The sequence below is a fragment of the Dendropsophus ebraccatus genome, chromosome 10 (genome assembly GCF_027789765.1).
Source record: "Dendropsophus ebraccatus isolate aDenEbr1 chromosome 10, aDenEbr1.pat, whole genome shotgun sequence".
Lineage (NCBI taxonomy): Eukaryota > Metazoa > Chordata > Amphibia > Anura > Hylidae > Dendropsophus > Dendropsophus ebraccatus.
Genome location: NC_091463.1, coordinates 35,088,042 through 35,104,913, shown reverse-complemented (window position 1 = coordinate 35,104,913; position 16,872 = coordinate 35,088,042). Strand labels below are relative to the sequence as shown.

At 41.1% G+C, this 16,872-nt stretch overlaps 1 protein-coding gene across 1 annotated transcript in view; it reads right to left on the bottom strand.

Annotated features, from left to right (window-relative positions):
- LOC138802769 (G-protein coupled receptor 83-like) overlaps positions 1–8,365 on the bottom strand; it is a 32,648-nt gene extending 24,283 nt beyond the window's left edge. The window contains exon 1 of the mRNA XM_069986402.1: positions 7,985–8,365. Within this exon, the coding sequence (XP_069842503.1) occupies positions 7,985–8,365 (381 nt within the window). The remainder of the gene's footprint in view (positions 1–7,984) is intronic.
- Positions 8,366–16,872: the final 8,507 nt, after the last annotated feature.

Below are 16,872 nucleotides of genomic sequence, written 5' to 3'. Positions count from 1 at the left end.
TCTTGCAGGGACGTACACCAGGGAGAAGGCACAGATTCGCCCTCTTCTCCCTGGCGCACGTCTGCCCTATTCCCTGCTCACATGATGAGTGAACAAGGGGAGCTCGGGGGCGTGGCAAGGTGTGGAGGAGGAGTGGCCTTCTCCCACGTCTCATTTATCATTTACGCCTGCTCACAGGTGTAAATCGTGATCTAAATCTACACCTGCTGGAAGCAGGTGTAGATTTGGTAAGCCAGGCATAGGTTCGACTACACGGCCAGATTCACCAAGAGGCATGCGCCTCTTAGTCAATTCAGCCAGGGAAAAGGGAACAGGCCTAATTTAAGACTGGAGAACAAGTTTGCCAGTCATGATAAATCCCCCCCAATATGTTTTACGTTTGACTCTAAATAAAGCTGATTAAACAAAAAATGGGATCAGATCCTATTGTATCACTAACATAGTTTTCCTTATTAATTGTACAGTACTTATCAGCTGCTGTATGCCCTGCAGGATGTGGTATATTATTTCCAGTATGACACAATGTTCACAGTTTTGCCACCTCTGTCTGTGCCTGAAACTCTCCAAAGCAGTGGAGCTTTTCTATGGGGATTTTCTCCTGCGCTGGAAAGTTCTTGACACAGACAGAGGTAGCAGCAGAGAGCACTGTGTCAGGCTGGAAAGAATACACCAGCTGCAGGACATACAGCAGCTGAAAAGTACTTGAAGGCTTGAGATTTTTTTTAAAACAGAAGTAATTTACAAATGTGTTAAATTTTCTAGCAACAGTTAATTAAAAGACATTATTTTTCTTCTGAATACCTTTTTAAAGAAACCCCTATGTTAGTGTAAAAATCTTCTAGATAAATGTGATGTCCTCTTGTTATTGTAGTTATAGTAATAAACTAATAAGGGGAATGGAGCATCTTAGTTATGAGGATAGATCAAGGAAATTAAATTTATTTAGTCTCAAGAAGAGACATTGAGGGGAGATATGGTTAAATTATTTAAATATATAAATGGCCCCTACAAGAAATATGGGGAAAAGATGTTCCAGGTAAACCCCCATTCAAAAGACAAGGGGGCACTGGCTCCGCCTGGAGAAAAAAAGAGTCAGTCTCCAGTGGTGACAAGCCTTCTTTAAGTTGATGGACGTGTCTTTTTTAAACCATACTAACTATATATCTGTCCAATAGAATTGAATCTACCTGCAGCCATCACAAGTGGGACCTATCTACATATAGATTCCTAAGTGGCTTCAGTGAGAGCGCCATACATCTGCATACAGTAATCCGCACTAGTATCAGCTGCATAATTTTCTAACATATTAGCTACATGAAAGAAGCAGAGTTTTAAAATCTTTAATAGAAAGCTTGAGCAACGGCTATTGAAAATATATAATACTCAAAAAGAATGACCCAGCGCTGCCCAAGTATGAAGTGTTTGTCCTTTTATGTGTTTATTGGATTTTTTTCAAGAGTTCTTGGAAGGTCAATTCATCCTCTTGCTGTTATTTTCAAGAGAAAATTGCTAGTAGCCATATATCCCTAAGGCATTTATACACCGTTAATTTAATTTATAACCTCATACTAGCCAAATTGGTAAACCATTGTCCCCATCAACCAATCAGATTTCAGCACTCATCTTTCCAAGACTCCTTTAGTAATCTGATTGGTTGCTTTAGACAATGACTTTACTGTGCCCTTCTACCTGGGATTATCTAGTTTAATGGACTATCAGCTATTGTCAAATAAAAACGTAAAACATAACAAAAACCATCAAACTAGAAGCACTGGATCATGGAGACTGTACGAGATGAAGGCTGAATTAGCACTGGTAAAATACAATCACCACAAATCCTGCTGTTTGATGACTGGTCTGGGGACCTAAACTATCAGCATCACAGAATGTGTCTGGTAGCCAGTTGGTTGGCTGGTACTGGTCACCCCTCCCAGAGACTGAGCTCACTAAAGCTAGCTCAGAGCAGCTTTCTGGCAAGGCCTCTCCTCTGCCAAAGTGCAGTGACGACACAACACTCTAGGTTTGCACATTGTGTGGCCATGAAGGCTGAAGAGGGCTAAAGAATTAAATAAAACGAGGGTGATGACATAGATAGATAAATATACATAGTAGACAACTGGGTTATGCTTAGGTAACAACTGAGTTAGGGATAGGTAATAACTGGGTTATTGAAAGTAGTTAAAATAGTAACAACTTAACTAAACTAGAATATAAAAACTTGCTAAAATATAACAAAAAATTAAGACCTCAGCACAAAAGGGATGTGGTCCTGGTTAGAGATGAGCGAACTTTTCAAAAGTTCGGCCTGACCGGACTTTCGGATTTTTTCGGGAAGTTCGGTCCGACCGAATTTTGGATTTCTTCGGATTTCATAGTTTAAAGCATCTATATGATACGGGGGAAGTGTATGTAGTTGAATTTAGGGCTCTACATGTCAGTAACATCATTATATTTTCGATATCTCAAAGTCAATTTTTTTTTTTTAGACTTCAATATTCACCATTACAGGGTCTATGCAGAAAATTCACCATTACAGGGTCTATGCAGGAAATTCACCATTACAGGGTCTATGCAGGAAATTCACCATTACAGGGTCTATGCAGGAAATTCACCATTACAGGGTCTATGCAGGAAATTCACCATTACAGGGTCTATGCAGGAAATTCACCATTACAGGGTCTATGCAGGAAATGCACAATTACAGGGTCTATGCAGGAAATGCACAATTACAGGGTCTATGCAAGAAATTCACCATTACAGGGTCTATGCAGGAAATGCACCATTACAGGGTCTATGCAGGAAACTCACCATTACAGGGTCTATGCAGGAAAAAGGTCACAAATGCAGTGAAGGAGCAGCAGTAGTCATTGGAGGCCAGTGGAGGTCCAGCAATAGTCATTTGAGGCCAGTACAGGAGAAGCAGTAGCCAACATGGAGGACAGGCAGGAGCAGCAGTAGCCAACATGAAGACCAGATCTTTCGCCCTCTCTATATTTCTCTCTCAATCACTTGATGTTTCTCCTCTCCGCTTTCCTAATCTCTCCTTTCCTTTCCCACAATATCTTCTCAGTAGTCTGTAGTACACAACAGCAGCTTGCTTCCTCTCTCTCTCCCTCTACACACTGCGTGGTGCTGTCATGTGACCGCTCCTTTTAAAACAATACCGACATCACACAGGGGGTGGGCTAGTACAAGATCCCTGCTGATTTGATGTGTTCCGGGCATCATGGGAAAGCGCTTTTCCCGCCCGGAACACTTCCTGCCTTCTAGAATGGCGGCTGCCATTTTAGAAAGCAAGAAAAAAAAATCACAGCGGATTTCCAAAAATCCGAATCCGATCTGACTCGGATTTTTGGGAAAATCTGAATCGGATCCTATACCAGGCGAACTGGTTTGCTCATCTCTAGTCCTGGTGTATCAGCAACACCAACAGTAAGAGGGATCTTCACAGTGTCCTAGGAATGCATTTAGCTTTTCATCCCCCAATGTCCATAAACGCAAGTAAACGCATTCACACCCACAAGCCCTGGTTCTGAATGGGACGGATTTCCTTTAGTACTAAGAGTACTCCTCTTTACATTTTAGCTCCAACCTTTTCCGAAGCATTTTATTATTCTAGGTGATTCCCACCAGCCACAATTCTTAGGTGTGCCATCCTTGCCTGGCTTCAACGGGTTTTGGAGAAAATAAGGTGTGTGTGCTGTGCAACATCAGTGGCAAGGTCCACATAACCACCAATACATGGACCAGTAAGCCCGGGCAAGGACAAGGCAAGGCAAGGCCTCAGGCATGAAGACTTTTGGTGCTTGTCCTACATTCCCGGACTGGCAATCTGGCACACTGGCAAAAACGTGGTCTGTTTTCATGGTACAGCTCACAGAACCCACTGGTAGGGCTCCCTCCCGGGGATGTGATAGTCATGTGAGTATGGGGGGGGGGGGGGGCATACAGTTTCCTGCTAAAGGACCTCTATGAATCCTAGCTATGCACCTGGACCAAACTTTGTCACCAGCCTCTCATACTTTTCAGCTGTGGTTATTCTCATGCAGCATAGACTTCTTTTTGCAATACACATACTGTATTTTTCCCCTCTTCTTCTGTCTCAATGATGACCTGACAACTACCTGCTCCTCAGCACAGATGATCCCACTTTGTCAGTGAACTTTTTCAGCAACCTTTCCCTAGTGTGAACAGGGGTGTGAATCTGTGGTTGCTTTTTTACCAATTCCTCCTTTCTCACAACCCCAGTGTTATGCAGTTATTAAACTTTTTTAACCTTTTACCTAGTTGTTCTTGACTGCAGCACCAACCTCTCCCTACACTAACCAGAAGCAGAATGGTGTCAGGACGCATGACCAGCATTATTACACACCAGGACACCAGGTCAAAGGTCCCATCTGACAAATACCAGGGCAACCGTGACGCATACAAGCTTGCTGATTGGCTGCTGTATTGTCAGCTCAGGAGCCTTTCAAAGAAATTTATTAAAAACGATGAACAGACACACAAACAGACATGTGACTGTTTGGATGTCCGGTCGTTACTCGAGCATGTGGATTCGGGCATGAACTCAAACTCTTCAGTTTGAGATCGCTTCTCCCTACTCAGGACTTTTACAGAAACCTTCCCGGGTACCTAATGTACCTACATTCAAAATTTCAGGTCAAACAGTGCGTCTATATTTTTTTATTATGCCTGAAGTTAAGTAAAACGTAAATTTTAAAATAAAAATACGGAGTTTGTACCCCTTTGCAGGTGTAACAGCTTCCACTCTTTTGGGAAGGCTTTGTACAAGATCCTAAAGTTGGTATGTTGGAACTTTTGCCCATTTCATTCAAAAGAGTTTTTGTAAGGTCAGACTCTGCTGTTAGAAAAGAGGGTCTGGTTCCCAGTTTCCATTCTAGCTTATCCTAAAGATGTTTAGTGCTGTTAAGGTCAGGACTCTTTGCAGGTAAGTCAGATTCCACCACACCAAACTCCAAACTGTTCCCATAGAGTTGAACTGATTGTTAAAAGGGTATAATGCTCAAACATAAGTTTTCATTGGTTGCTGCACATAGTGAGACTAACAATTTATTCCATACTTGTCATTATCTGTTCAGTCTCCTCCCCCCTCTGCTGAAGACACAAAAATTGTATGTGAGCTGTTCAGTCTGTGTCTATGTTCACACAACGTCAAAACTAAAGAAAAGGCGGCTGATTTTGATATTTAGAAAAACGTCAGTAACTGACAGCAATGGCAATGTATTGAAATCAATGGAAAAACCGATGTCCAATGCACACAATGTATTGAATAACGGACATTTTTAACGAGGACGTCAAAATAATGAACATGATGATTGTTTTCGGACAACTTTTGCAAACAGCGGATGTTTTTTATTAGTTGTTCACACACAGTTTTTACTATTAAATTCAATGGACTTTTCAATTAAACCACACCCAAATTCCAATTAGTAACCAAACTAGAATAATGTTCAAACAGCAGTCATGTTGAGGGGGAGGCCAGACAGCTAAATGACGTCCGTTATTTTAGACTCAAATTGACGGACATCATTTTAAATGGGGCTGAAAAAACGTGTGAACATAGCTTTTCTCTGTTCTCTCTGTCTCCCCCTCCTCCTTTCGGAGACAGCTGATGTAAAAGTCCCCATCTGAAACTTTGTAGCTACCTTTTAATGCCTGGAGGTATAATCACAGTAGGTTCATCAATAACTTGACCTCAGATTAACCCTCCCAGCATTACTTAGAAGCTACAACGTTGCAAATAAAGCCTGCCATAAAGCTCCCAATAAATCAGTTTTGTGGTGACCTTAAAGGGGTAGTTCACCCCAAAAGAAATTTCTTTGAAATCAACTGGTACTAAAAAGTGTCAAATATTTATAAGTTTCTTCTATTTAAAAAAAATCTCAAGTCTTCCTTTACTTATCAGCTGCTGTATGTCCTGCAGGAAATGGTGTATTCTTTTCAGTCTGACACAGTGCTCTCTGCTGCCATCTATGTCCGTGTCAGGAATTTTTCAGAACAGCAGCAAATTCCCATAGAAAACCTCTCTTGCTCTCCAGACTGGAAAGAATACCATTTCATGCAGGACATACAGCAGCTGATAAGTACTGGAAGATTTGGATTTTTTTTTTTTAAATAGATTTAAATTATAAATCTCAGCTACTAGTTGATTTGAAAGAATTTTTTTTATTGTGAATTATTCATTTAATGCCAGATCAGGTTTAAAACTCTGCAATCACTATGTGAGCAGAGTGTTGGCAACTTTTAGGTGCTATGCTCCTTTGCATTCAGTGACTCTGCTCTGTAACTTTATATAATTTCTTTGGGTATGAGCAGTAGCGGATTATAATAGGTCAGGCTCCTGGGGGACTCAAGGCCACCCAAAAAGACATACTTTTAGTGGTGTAATGTCTTATGGTTACAGTTCTGCCATGATTTGCAAAAAATTTTGCACAATTCAGGGCATCATGATATTATCTATTCTGTATTATTAACTAGTGCCAGTACTGCCATAGTCACAGTGGGTTGGGGGAGGGGCAGGCTTGGGGAACAGCCCGGGGCCTATGGTAAAGTTAATCCACACATGGGTGTGAGTTTCTTTTATTCCTATGTCCACTTTGTAATATTCCTGCTCAAAACTAATCATTGGAGACTTAGAAATTTAATGAATACCCCTTTAAATATAACTTTCATTTAAGAACTATTTAATAGTATTATTTTAGCACTATAGAAAGGATTGGCAACACAAGTGGGTTCTGTAATAATTAGGAACCACATAATATTCAGGCACTTTTGACACTGTATGTCTATGGCAGTATTATATGAGCCATGTATTGTAACAGAACGTGCACAATATGTGGGAGTAATCACTGAGCTCTGTATTTGAGTTTTCTATGCACACTCTATTCTATAGCAGCATAATAGAATTATATTGTAGGCACAGTGCAAATATATTTTGTGAAAAAGTTATAAATGAAATATTTGGACGCTGTACTAAAATATTCACATAAACAAGTAACAACTACCATACATTTGTATTCACTTTGTGCTCAAAACAAGTTGAGTGCAACGGAAGGGCACAACAGTTGTTTAGGGCAGGGTCGGTATTAACTGATAAAGATGTGGCTACAGTATGGGAACAGTATTAGGATATCACTAAAGTAAAAAAAAAATAAAAACATTGCAGTTATAAAAAATTTAAAAACAATGTTCCTTACATCAAATTCCATTGTCACTTTAAGAACCCATCCCCCTCAATTCTCTACACACTTTATTTTATGTATTATACTTGTTGACTCATGTAAGTTAATTACAGATCACTGTCGAGCTTCTAATACCCCATTGTGCCTGTGGAGTTAGCTGTTAATCAGAAGTTTCATTGTGTAGTCCCAGAGTATATAGGAGCTCTGCGCTGTCCATGGTGCTGATGCTATTGTACTAAATGACTAAGAAAGCTTTTTGGGTAATATAGTCCCAGCTATGTCTTTCCATGTAATAACTAAGAAGATATTACTTTAATGACTGTGATTCCCATAAGCTTATCTAAGCTATGTGATTCATAACAGCATGAGTCACAGGCTAGCTAAGGATATAGGATTGTTGTAGTCCTCCACACAGCACATACCTGTATATAGACAATGTCACTTTTTAGCTATGCATGCAGAAATCCCCTATACAAGGTCCACAAAGCAGTCTTACCCTATTTTGCACACAGTCTAGAAAAGATGATTTTTCAATAGTACCCTGTTAGCTTTGCACACAGAAAACCTTTAGTAAAGAGGAGGGTGCAATGTTGTCTTATTCATGCTTTGCACACAGTCTAGAAAACATGAGTATGTAATGTTCCCTTCTTTTAGTTTTGAATACAGACACCCTCTATACAAACTAGATGAGAGTGGACTGACCCCCTATTTTACCTTTGCTATACAGAACCCCTTATACCGCCACCTGTTATACTGTTACCCTCTCCCCAATGTCTCACCAGAGTGAAGGGGGTGTTGAGCAGGGTTATCATTATATCAGCTACTGCCAGGTTGACTATGAACAAGCTGGTGGCCGATTGTATCCTCTTGTTCTTAATGACGACATGGCAAACCAGAATATTTCCAAATAAAGAGATGATGAAGATGAAGGAGTAAGCGACTATCAGTAGGGTTTTCACAGTGGAGCTCTGAGACTCTGCTTCATACTTGGTGTTGTTCTCAAAGTCTCCAATGTCATCAATATTTAGCCCTCCATTGAAAAGTGATGAGATGTTAGGAAACCCATAAAATGCTGAGAAAAGATCAGAAGAGTTCACAAGATCAGTTCTCCTAAATGGCTTAGAAGAGTATGGTAGAGAGAACCACATATGCCTTGTCATGGTAGCATCAACTCTCTCTAGATCACTTAGGTGGTGTGATATTCCATGAAGCACAATGCAAAAGTTACCATGTAGCAAGGTTGGGTTAGTGTCTTCTGAATGCCTGAGCTCATCCCAGTGTTTTCAGCTCCTATTCAGTATCACAATGGAGAAGCAAAACTTTCTTCCTGTTTACAGGTGGATGAACTGTATGTAAACTTTCTCCATGCCATTCACACAAAAAAAAATCACAGCAAGACTAATGATTAAAAACTGCAGGATGAATCACCTCTCTGTGTGTGCAGTATAAGAGTCAGAGCAAGAAGCCTGGCTGCTGTGTTATATAGCGAAACTGAAGTGACGTGCTCCCCTAGCGACCAATAGAGACATATGCCTGCATGCTGCTGCTGATACTCTGTGCCTATTATGAGCAATTGTTTTCTCTGCCTTGCTGAATTACTAAGAAAACACGTTGTTGGAAGCGTCAGTGTTATTGCCTGGTTAGTTGTAAGCAAGTCAGGGAAGAGATATGTCTGTGTATGGATTGGGACAGCTAACATGGTAACAAAAAGTGAATATACAACAAGCTCAACATAAACCTAATCTGCTATTGTGTTGTAGTATTATTTTATTTGTCAAATAACAATTATTTGTATAAAATATTGACAAACAATAGTTTATTTTTACAGAATAAGCTTTTTCTAGCAGCTAAAATCAATGGTCATATCAGAAAAGTCTCAGACACAGAAGGAAAGGAACATTGAGATACAGTGTACTTATTTTCTGCCATTTCTGTGACTATACAGTATATCTAGCATTACTTAGTGTACAGCTCAGTCCTTTCAACCCACTTAATTATTTTCAGGGACATATATTATGTGCTGCCCTGACTCATCTCTATTGTTTGATTCCAGATAGGTTGACTACAAGCAGTAATTGTAATAACTACTTTAAGAAAAGTACAGCAGGTTCACTCTATAGACTGCAGATAAAGATGTGCCAACAGTTGTCTCTAAACAATTTTTCCCACTGTTTGGAGTACTATATGTAGGGGAGAATGCCTCTAAAATATTTTATGGAAAAAAAAAAAAAAAATATATATATATATATATATATATATATATATATATTTATTATTATTATTATTATTATTATTATTATTATTATTATTATTATTATTTTTATTTTTTTTCATAATAATCGGACAAAAAAAGAAATCTCTCCTCTCTATGCATCTGTATACAATCAAATGCATATGGAGGTAAAGTATATTATATTATAGCTCTGTGTAACTCAGAGTTATATTACAGCTCCAGTACTATGCTTGTATGTGCACACACCCTAGTGTCAGCCTATTGTGAGGCTCCATGGTCAGATTGTATGGATGATAGCAATTTCAATGTCACGTTTTTCCATTGCTACAATGTATGTTATTTGTAAACTGTTACTATTGAAGCTGTAGATGCAGAGTTGATATTTTTAGTCAGAACTAGTTTTTTTTTTTTTTTCTCAGAAGCACTATAATGGAAGATAGATTCCATTATATGCCGTTCACAGCGTATTTCCACCTTTACAGGAGCACTAAACATGGAAATAAATGATAAAAGTCAATAGAAAAATAAGCTTGAATAATGTGTATAAGGTGGCACACCCTCTCCGAGAAGAGCAAATATGATATGAGAAATCCAGCACTGGTGTAATTGTCCATGTGTCCTCCAAACTGAAAATGTTACAGCATAAATAGGTATACAGTACACGGCCATCACATCTTTCATTAATAAACAATTATATTTTTAAAAATTAAAGAGTAAAAAAAACTTGCACTAGAATATTTTTATGTTCTTGCATGTATGTCAATTTGAACACACGAGACAACATAAGTCTGCTCACACTGTTTACCAGTCTGCAGGATATTTTGCATGTTCTTGATACCAGGGTAATGCTGATGTGTTCCATATTTGTCTGCGGGATCTCTGAGAGGGAATGATCAGCTAAATTTACCTAAACAAACCTGTTCCCAGGTCAGAGCGTGCAGCCATAGCATTAGCCACCAGCGAAGCCAGGTTTCTAGGCAACCTCTCCTGTCCTTTCTCCGGTGCTGACTCCTACTTGTTTACACGTTTATGTCTACACGTGTGGCTGTAAGCGGTTATTGTGCATTAATCATCGAGGGTCACACTGCTCTTACGGTTTTATATATTTCCTATAAAGAAATCTTCATATTTGTACTTTATGTCAATATCATCCATGTTTATATCTCATTTTGTTTATGTGTTAGCTGCATTCTGGGCTGTTTTGGGCAGTTTGCAAGCAGTCTACTCTTCACTTAAGGCCTAGTGATGAGCGAGTACTAAAACGCTCGGGTGCTCGTTACTCGAGACGAATATCTCCAAATACTCGAGTAATGAACCCCATTGAAGTCAACGGGAGACTTGAGCTTTTTCGCAGGGGACCCAAGTTCGGTAGGGGGAAGGTCATGTGAAAACCTGTCAACCTCAGAAAATGATGGAAACACCACGGAAATGGACAGGAAACAGCAGGGGCAGCATGTATGCATGCCTCTGAGGCTGCCTAATGGCACCATTATGCCTAATTCTGTGCAACAGCCTGGTTAAAACAGAGGTAGGCATATGGACCACCCAAAAACTCAGCCTGACACAGCAAGACAGTGAGAACACAGGGAACCATTAAAACAGAGGTAGCATATCATGAACCAGCCAAAAATTTCAGCCTGACACAGCATGACAGTGAGGACAGAGTGAACAAGGTAGAAGCGGTAGCCAGTCAGCCTTTCAAAAATTATACCAGACCTAGCATGGCAGTGAGCACAGAGAGAACCATTAAAAGTGAGGGAGGAAGCAAGTGAGCCTCCCAAGAATTAGGCCAGACACAGCATGGCATTGAGCACACAGAGAACTTTCGGGAGCAGCAGTAGCCAACATAGATGCCAGTGAAGGCTCATCAGTAGTCAACATGGATGCCAGTTAAGGCCCAGCAGTAGACAACATGGAGGCAAGGACAGGCACAGCAGTAGTCAGCAGTAGTCAACATGGATGCCAGTTAAGGCCCAGCAGTAGCCAACATGGAGGCAAGGGCAGGCACAGCAGTAGTCAAAATGGATGCCAGTAAAGGCCCAGCAGAAGTCAACATGGATGCCAGTTAAGGCCCAGCAGTAGCCAACATGGGCAAGGGCAGGCCCAGCAGTAGTCAACATGGATGCCAGTAAAGGCCCAGCAGTAGTCAACATGGATGCCAGTTAAGGCCTAGCAGTAGCCAACATGGATGCCAGTTAAGGCCCAGCAGTAGCCAACATGGAGGCAAGGGCAGGCACAGAAGTAGTCAACATGGATGCCAGTAAATGCCCAGCAGTAGTCAACATGGATGCCAGTTAAGGCTCAGCAGTAGCCAATATAGAGTCAAGGGCAGGCACAGCAGTAGTCAGCAGTAGTCAACATGGATGCCAGTTAAGGCCCAGAAGTAGCCAACATGGAGGCAAGGGCAGGCACAGCAGTGGTCAACATGGATGCCAGTAAAGGCCCAGCAGTAGTCAACATGGATGCCAGTTAAGGCCCAGAAGTAGCCAACATGGATGCCAGTTAAGGCCCAGCAGTAGCCAACATGGAGGCAAGGGCAGGCACAGCAGTAGTCAACATGGATGCCAGTAAAGGCCCAGCAGTAGCCAACTGCGTGGAAGACTGGGTGGTGGATAAGTTACTGGACACATTATCTGCTATCCACGTGATCACCTGTTCACACTGCTGCGGTTTCAATATCGGTCTACCATGAGACCCCGTAAGTTGGGCAAAGGTGCTAGGGAGTGGACATCTGCGGTGTGCCACTGCTACCTCCTCAACAGGTGCTGCTGTGTCACCCTGCCCTGAACCACAGCCTCTGGCAACGGCATCACTTGGAACCCCACGCCCACGCCCTCGACCCTTACCCCTGGGGTTCACCATTTTATGTACACTGCACAGTATCGAACTTAGATAGGCCTTGCATATGAAATACAGAAATCAGGAAAAATACTTGTGCTCCCACAAGTTTTGGGGGGGCTGAACGGTACAATCTGGTAGTGGTTGGACGTAGACACACGCTGTGATACCCCCTTACAATGAGCAGTTAAGTTTTATGCAGGTGTACTACAAATCCCAGCAATACAGTGTAGTACCCACTAGTTTAGGGGGGGGGGGGCTGTACGGTACAATCTGGTAGTGGCTGGACCTAGATACATGCTGTGATACCCCCTTACAATGAGCAGTGAAGTTTTATAAAGGTGTACTACAAATCCCAGCAATAGTACATCAGGACCACCAGCCCCAAAATCAAAAAATAGTACACTGGGCACTTCTTAGGGGTGTGTATGCAACACCTAATGTCCCCTTTCTGCCAGCAGCCGATCACCACAGTGTGCTGGTTAAATCATGGTAGCAGCACTGCAAGTCCCAGCCAGCAGTCTGTAGTAATACTATTAAAAAATTATTTGAAGCCCTGAAAAGGTCTGTTTGTTTGTATTGCTAGTATATTCCCTGCCTACTGGAACGCTAAATCCTACACTGACACTCTCCCTGACCAGCAGCAGCTCTGTCCCTGATCTCTCACAGCATGCGTCTGAAGCGAAGCACTGCCGTCTGCGCATTTTATATGGCAGGGTCATCTGATCTGGCCAACCAATCGCTGCTATCGACATGTATGGGTCCCACGTGATCGCAGGATGTACCAAAGAGTCTCCTGCATGTTTATTGGCTGAGAAATAGCGCCCAAACTTACAGGAAACGGATTATGAGATTTTCTCAAGTATCAATCGAGTACCAAGCTCAGACGAACATGCTCTCTCATCACTATTAAGACCATATTACACAAAACGATTATCGGCTGATGCCAGATGCAGGATAAACGTTATCTTTTAACAGACAGAAACAATCAGCCGGGCAACAATCTGCTGCTGTTGCTCCCATGCTCTTTCCTATTAGCTCCCTGCTGTCACTCCGCTGCTGTTTCCTATTAGCTCCCTGGATGATCTGACGATCGCCCGGGCAGCCCTCCCGCAGCTCCCCACAGCTGTTAACATTTCCTCAGCGCTCACTGTCAGGATGTGTAATAGCGCTGACAATAGGCAGGGGAACGAAGAGCAAGCAAGCGCTGACCTGACAGGTCTGTGCTCGCTTGCTCTGTACATCCATGTGCACCCGCATTCCAATTCACCATCTCGCACAATGGAGAGTGTGGCCAGAGCCGACATGTCTGTGCAGCTGCTATTCATTGAAGTCAGTTTTTTGTGCGGCCGGTTGGAATCCAACCGTCCGGAGCGTATACTATGTGTATTCGCTCTGGCCTAGACTCCATTAATTGAAATACAACGTACGTTTTGCATAAATCACGGCTGTTGTTGCAAAGGGCCGGTGAAGTTGCCTCATGTCATGAATGAGAGCTGCTGTTCCCACATTAATGTCCGAATGGCCACAGCATATTCTTTGCTTGCAGAAATTGTACAATGTAAACACTTCATCACACTGTGGAGAAAAATCCCCACCTGCATAATACCCCCACAAGAATTAAAAATGTTACCACCACCTGAACTTTCTCACCATCTAACACTTTTATAGCTTAAACCTCCTGCAGCAGTGACCCCATCTTTTGTGAGACAATTGCAGTTGACTGAGCCACGCCAGTTTTTGATCTCTTGGCCATGATGTGTTATGGCTTGCGTTTTTCACCTCTGCCTGCTGCTCCTCCTCTTTTCTCATCCAACACATCAACACAAACTATAATTGTCATGAAAGTCCTTTTGAAGAATATAAGAAGTCCCACTGGGGAGCACAGATTGAGATGAATAAGTTGCTAGAGGAGACTGTGAACTTTTCTGGGGTGGCAATTCAACTTTTAAGGTGAAGGCACAAATTTTCAAAATGTCCATGACTAGAAAAAGTTTAATTAGAAATCATCACTTGTGATGGGAATCCACTTTGCATGAGGCTCAAGAATACTTAGTCTGCCCTTATAATAATTTATCTATGTTAGGATATATATAGCTCAAAAAATATAACAAAAATAACCAATCTACCTGCTCCCAAGCAACATCAGCCCCATGGCACCCTTTTTATTGGCTGTTGCTCAATGGATGACTTTATGGGGATTAGGGCAATGGTGTCCAAAGTCACATGATTCACCATCTAAACATCATGCACCCTCAAAGTAATGTAATAGCTGATACCATAATAGCCACATTACCTGATGCAAATTACAAAATATTCAAGATCGGAGAAGCTTTGATATTTCAATAATTCCAGTTTTATTCTGAACAAATTGATTTGCTTGACAGTACTTGGATCGTTTGTATATCTCTAGTTAGTACTATTACATACACGGTGACACAGACACTGTTTGATGTATATACTGTACTTATAATAATTATTGCGGTGAGAGAAGGATTACCACAGTTACAGTACATGTGGGTTGGCTTGAATTTTCTTTGAAGCATCGTAGTTTCTTTCATCTACACAGTGTGTATTGTTGTCATTTAGAAGTAGTAATACAACCTGGTGTAGGAATGCTTTCAACTAATCACAACCTATATAAGTAGGTAATAATTGCACATAGGGGTTGATTGTTTGTGCAGTAAATCTGTGGGTTTGGTGCATTCACCAAGACAGAACCTTGAAGAAAGTTGATTCTGCACCAGTGTATATGTGGTGATTATAAAATATGTCATACTTTAACTATTTCTGCCCAAAATCATAATTTTTTAAAACTCTGTACCTTGCTATTCCTCAGTTTGTAAAACAAGGAGTAGCTCCATTGTATTTTATTGGTTGTGTCCCTTAAGAGATTTTCCAATAGGGTATGATTGAGGGCTGCTCCGCCTTGAAATATGTTAGTTATGTTGGAATAACAATACTGAGATGTTTTAAATAGATAAAAATAAAGTCAACAAGTTTGTGATTTGGCCCCGATCACAACTACAAGTTCTCTTGGCTGGTTCTGGCTCCATCTATAGGCTGCAAAAAGTTGCCATAACAAACTCTTTTCTTGGATACGGCTTTTCTGGTAAAGAAGCTGTCTAAATCAGGGATGGGGAACCTTTGGCCCTCCAGCTGTTGCTGTTTTTTTTTTTTTACATGAACAGACTGGTTCTTTTTTTTTTAAACACCATCTGATTCCTGCGCATGGCGCTGGTCTATTTCCAAGCACCAAAAAGGACACTGATTGATCTTAAGGAGATCAACCAAAACATTGCTGAGACACCATCACGTGTTTCAATGTTAGTGTATCTAGGACATTGTCCTTTAAGAAATTTAAATATGCAAAAGCACTACAGAGACACCATCACATGTCTCGACTTCAGTGAGCTAGCCAGACCCTCCTCCATAAAAGAAGAACCAAGCCAAGGTATTTCTCCAGTCAAGGAAACCGCCCAAGCAAGGTATCCATACACAGACAGCTGTTTCAAGGTGTTTGCCCTTCATCAGCGTGGAGAAGGATTCTGGCCAGTGGGAGCAACGCCTAGTAAAGGCATGCAAAAGGACTCTGGTTGACCTCAGGGAGATCAACCAAAACACCACAGAGACACCATCACGTGTCTCTGCCGTCGAGACATGTGATGATGTCTCTGCAGTGTTTTTGCATATTTTATTTCTGAAGACTGGCCCGGCATAAAGAACTGGAGGCAGGCCTGTTGGCCCCCACTGTGACAAAACCCCTTCCTCTCTGTGGCACAGCTCCATTAAAATCAATGGAGCTGCATCACAGAGGGTAGGTGAGATCGTCACACTGGGGGTGGGCCTGCCTCCAGTGTTTCATGTCGGGCCCGCGTCCAGAAATACACCTGTGCTGTGCGCAGGAAACGGGTGGTGGTTTAAAAAAAGGACCGTGCTGGTGCTGGTCTGTTCACTTTTTTTTTTTCCCTTTAAAGGAGTTAAAACATATTGATGCAAAGATTTATTAGGTAATGAAACAAACAAACAAAAAAGTACAAATTTACATCTGGCATAATTTGGCCATAGCAACCAATCACAGCTGAGCTGGAAAACTGAGCTGTGATTGGTTGATATGGGAGATTTAAATTAGGTTTACTTTTAAACAAACTGATAAATCTCCACCTGTGTATGGAAGGTGAGGAAGAAAGTAAACCTAAACAAAAAAAATCTAAATTTGCAGGGTTAATTTTTTTTGTCATTGGTTATGCAATTTGCAAATCATTAGTCGGATTACTATTCAGATACAGGTTCTATAATTATAAAACAATAGCCGTCGTATAATTACTTTAAACAATTAAAGTGAATGCCATCATCTATTACATTCAGTTTTTATTTAGGGTAGAAAATGAAAAAATATAAAAAGTTACAATAGTTTTATTGTTCAAATAAATCTTTTTATAATGCCTCCTTTATACACCCACACAATGTTTCTTTGAAATCACTAAAACATGCAATTTAAAAAAAAAAAAACATCTATAATATCTTATTGTAATGTAGGCAACATTGCTTATAATAAACATAAGCTGCTTTCAATTGCCAACTGGATATAACATA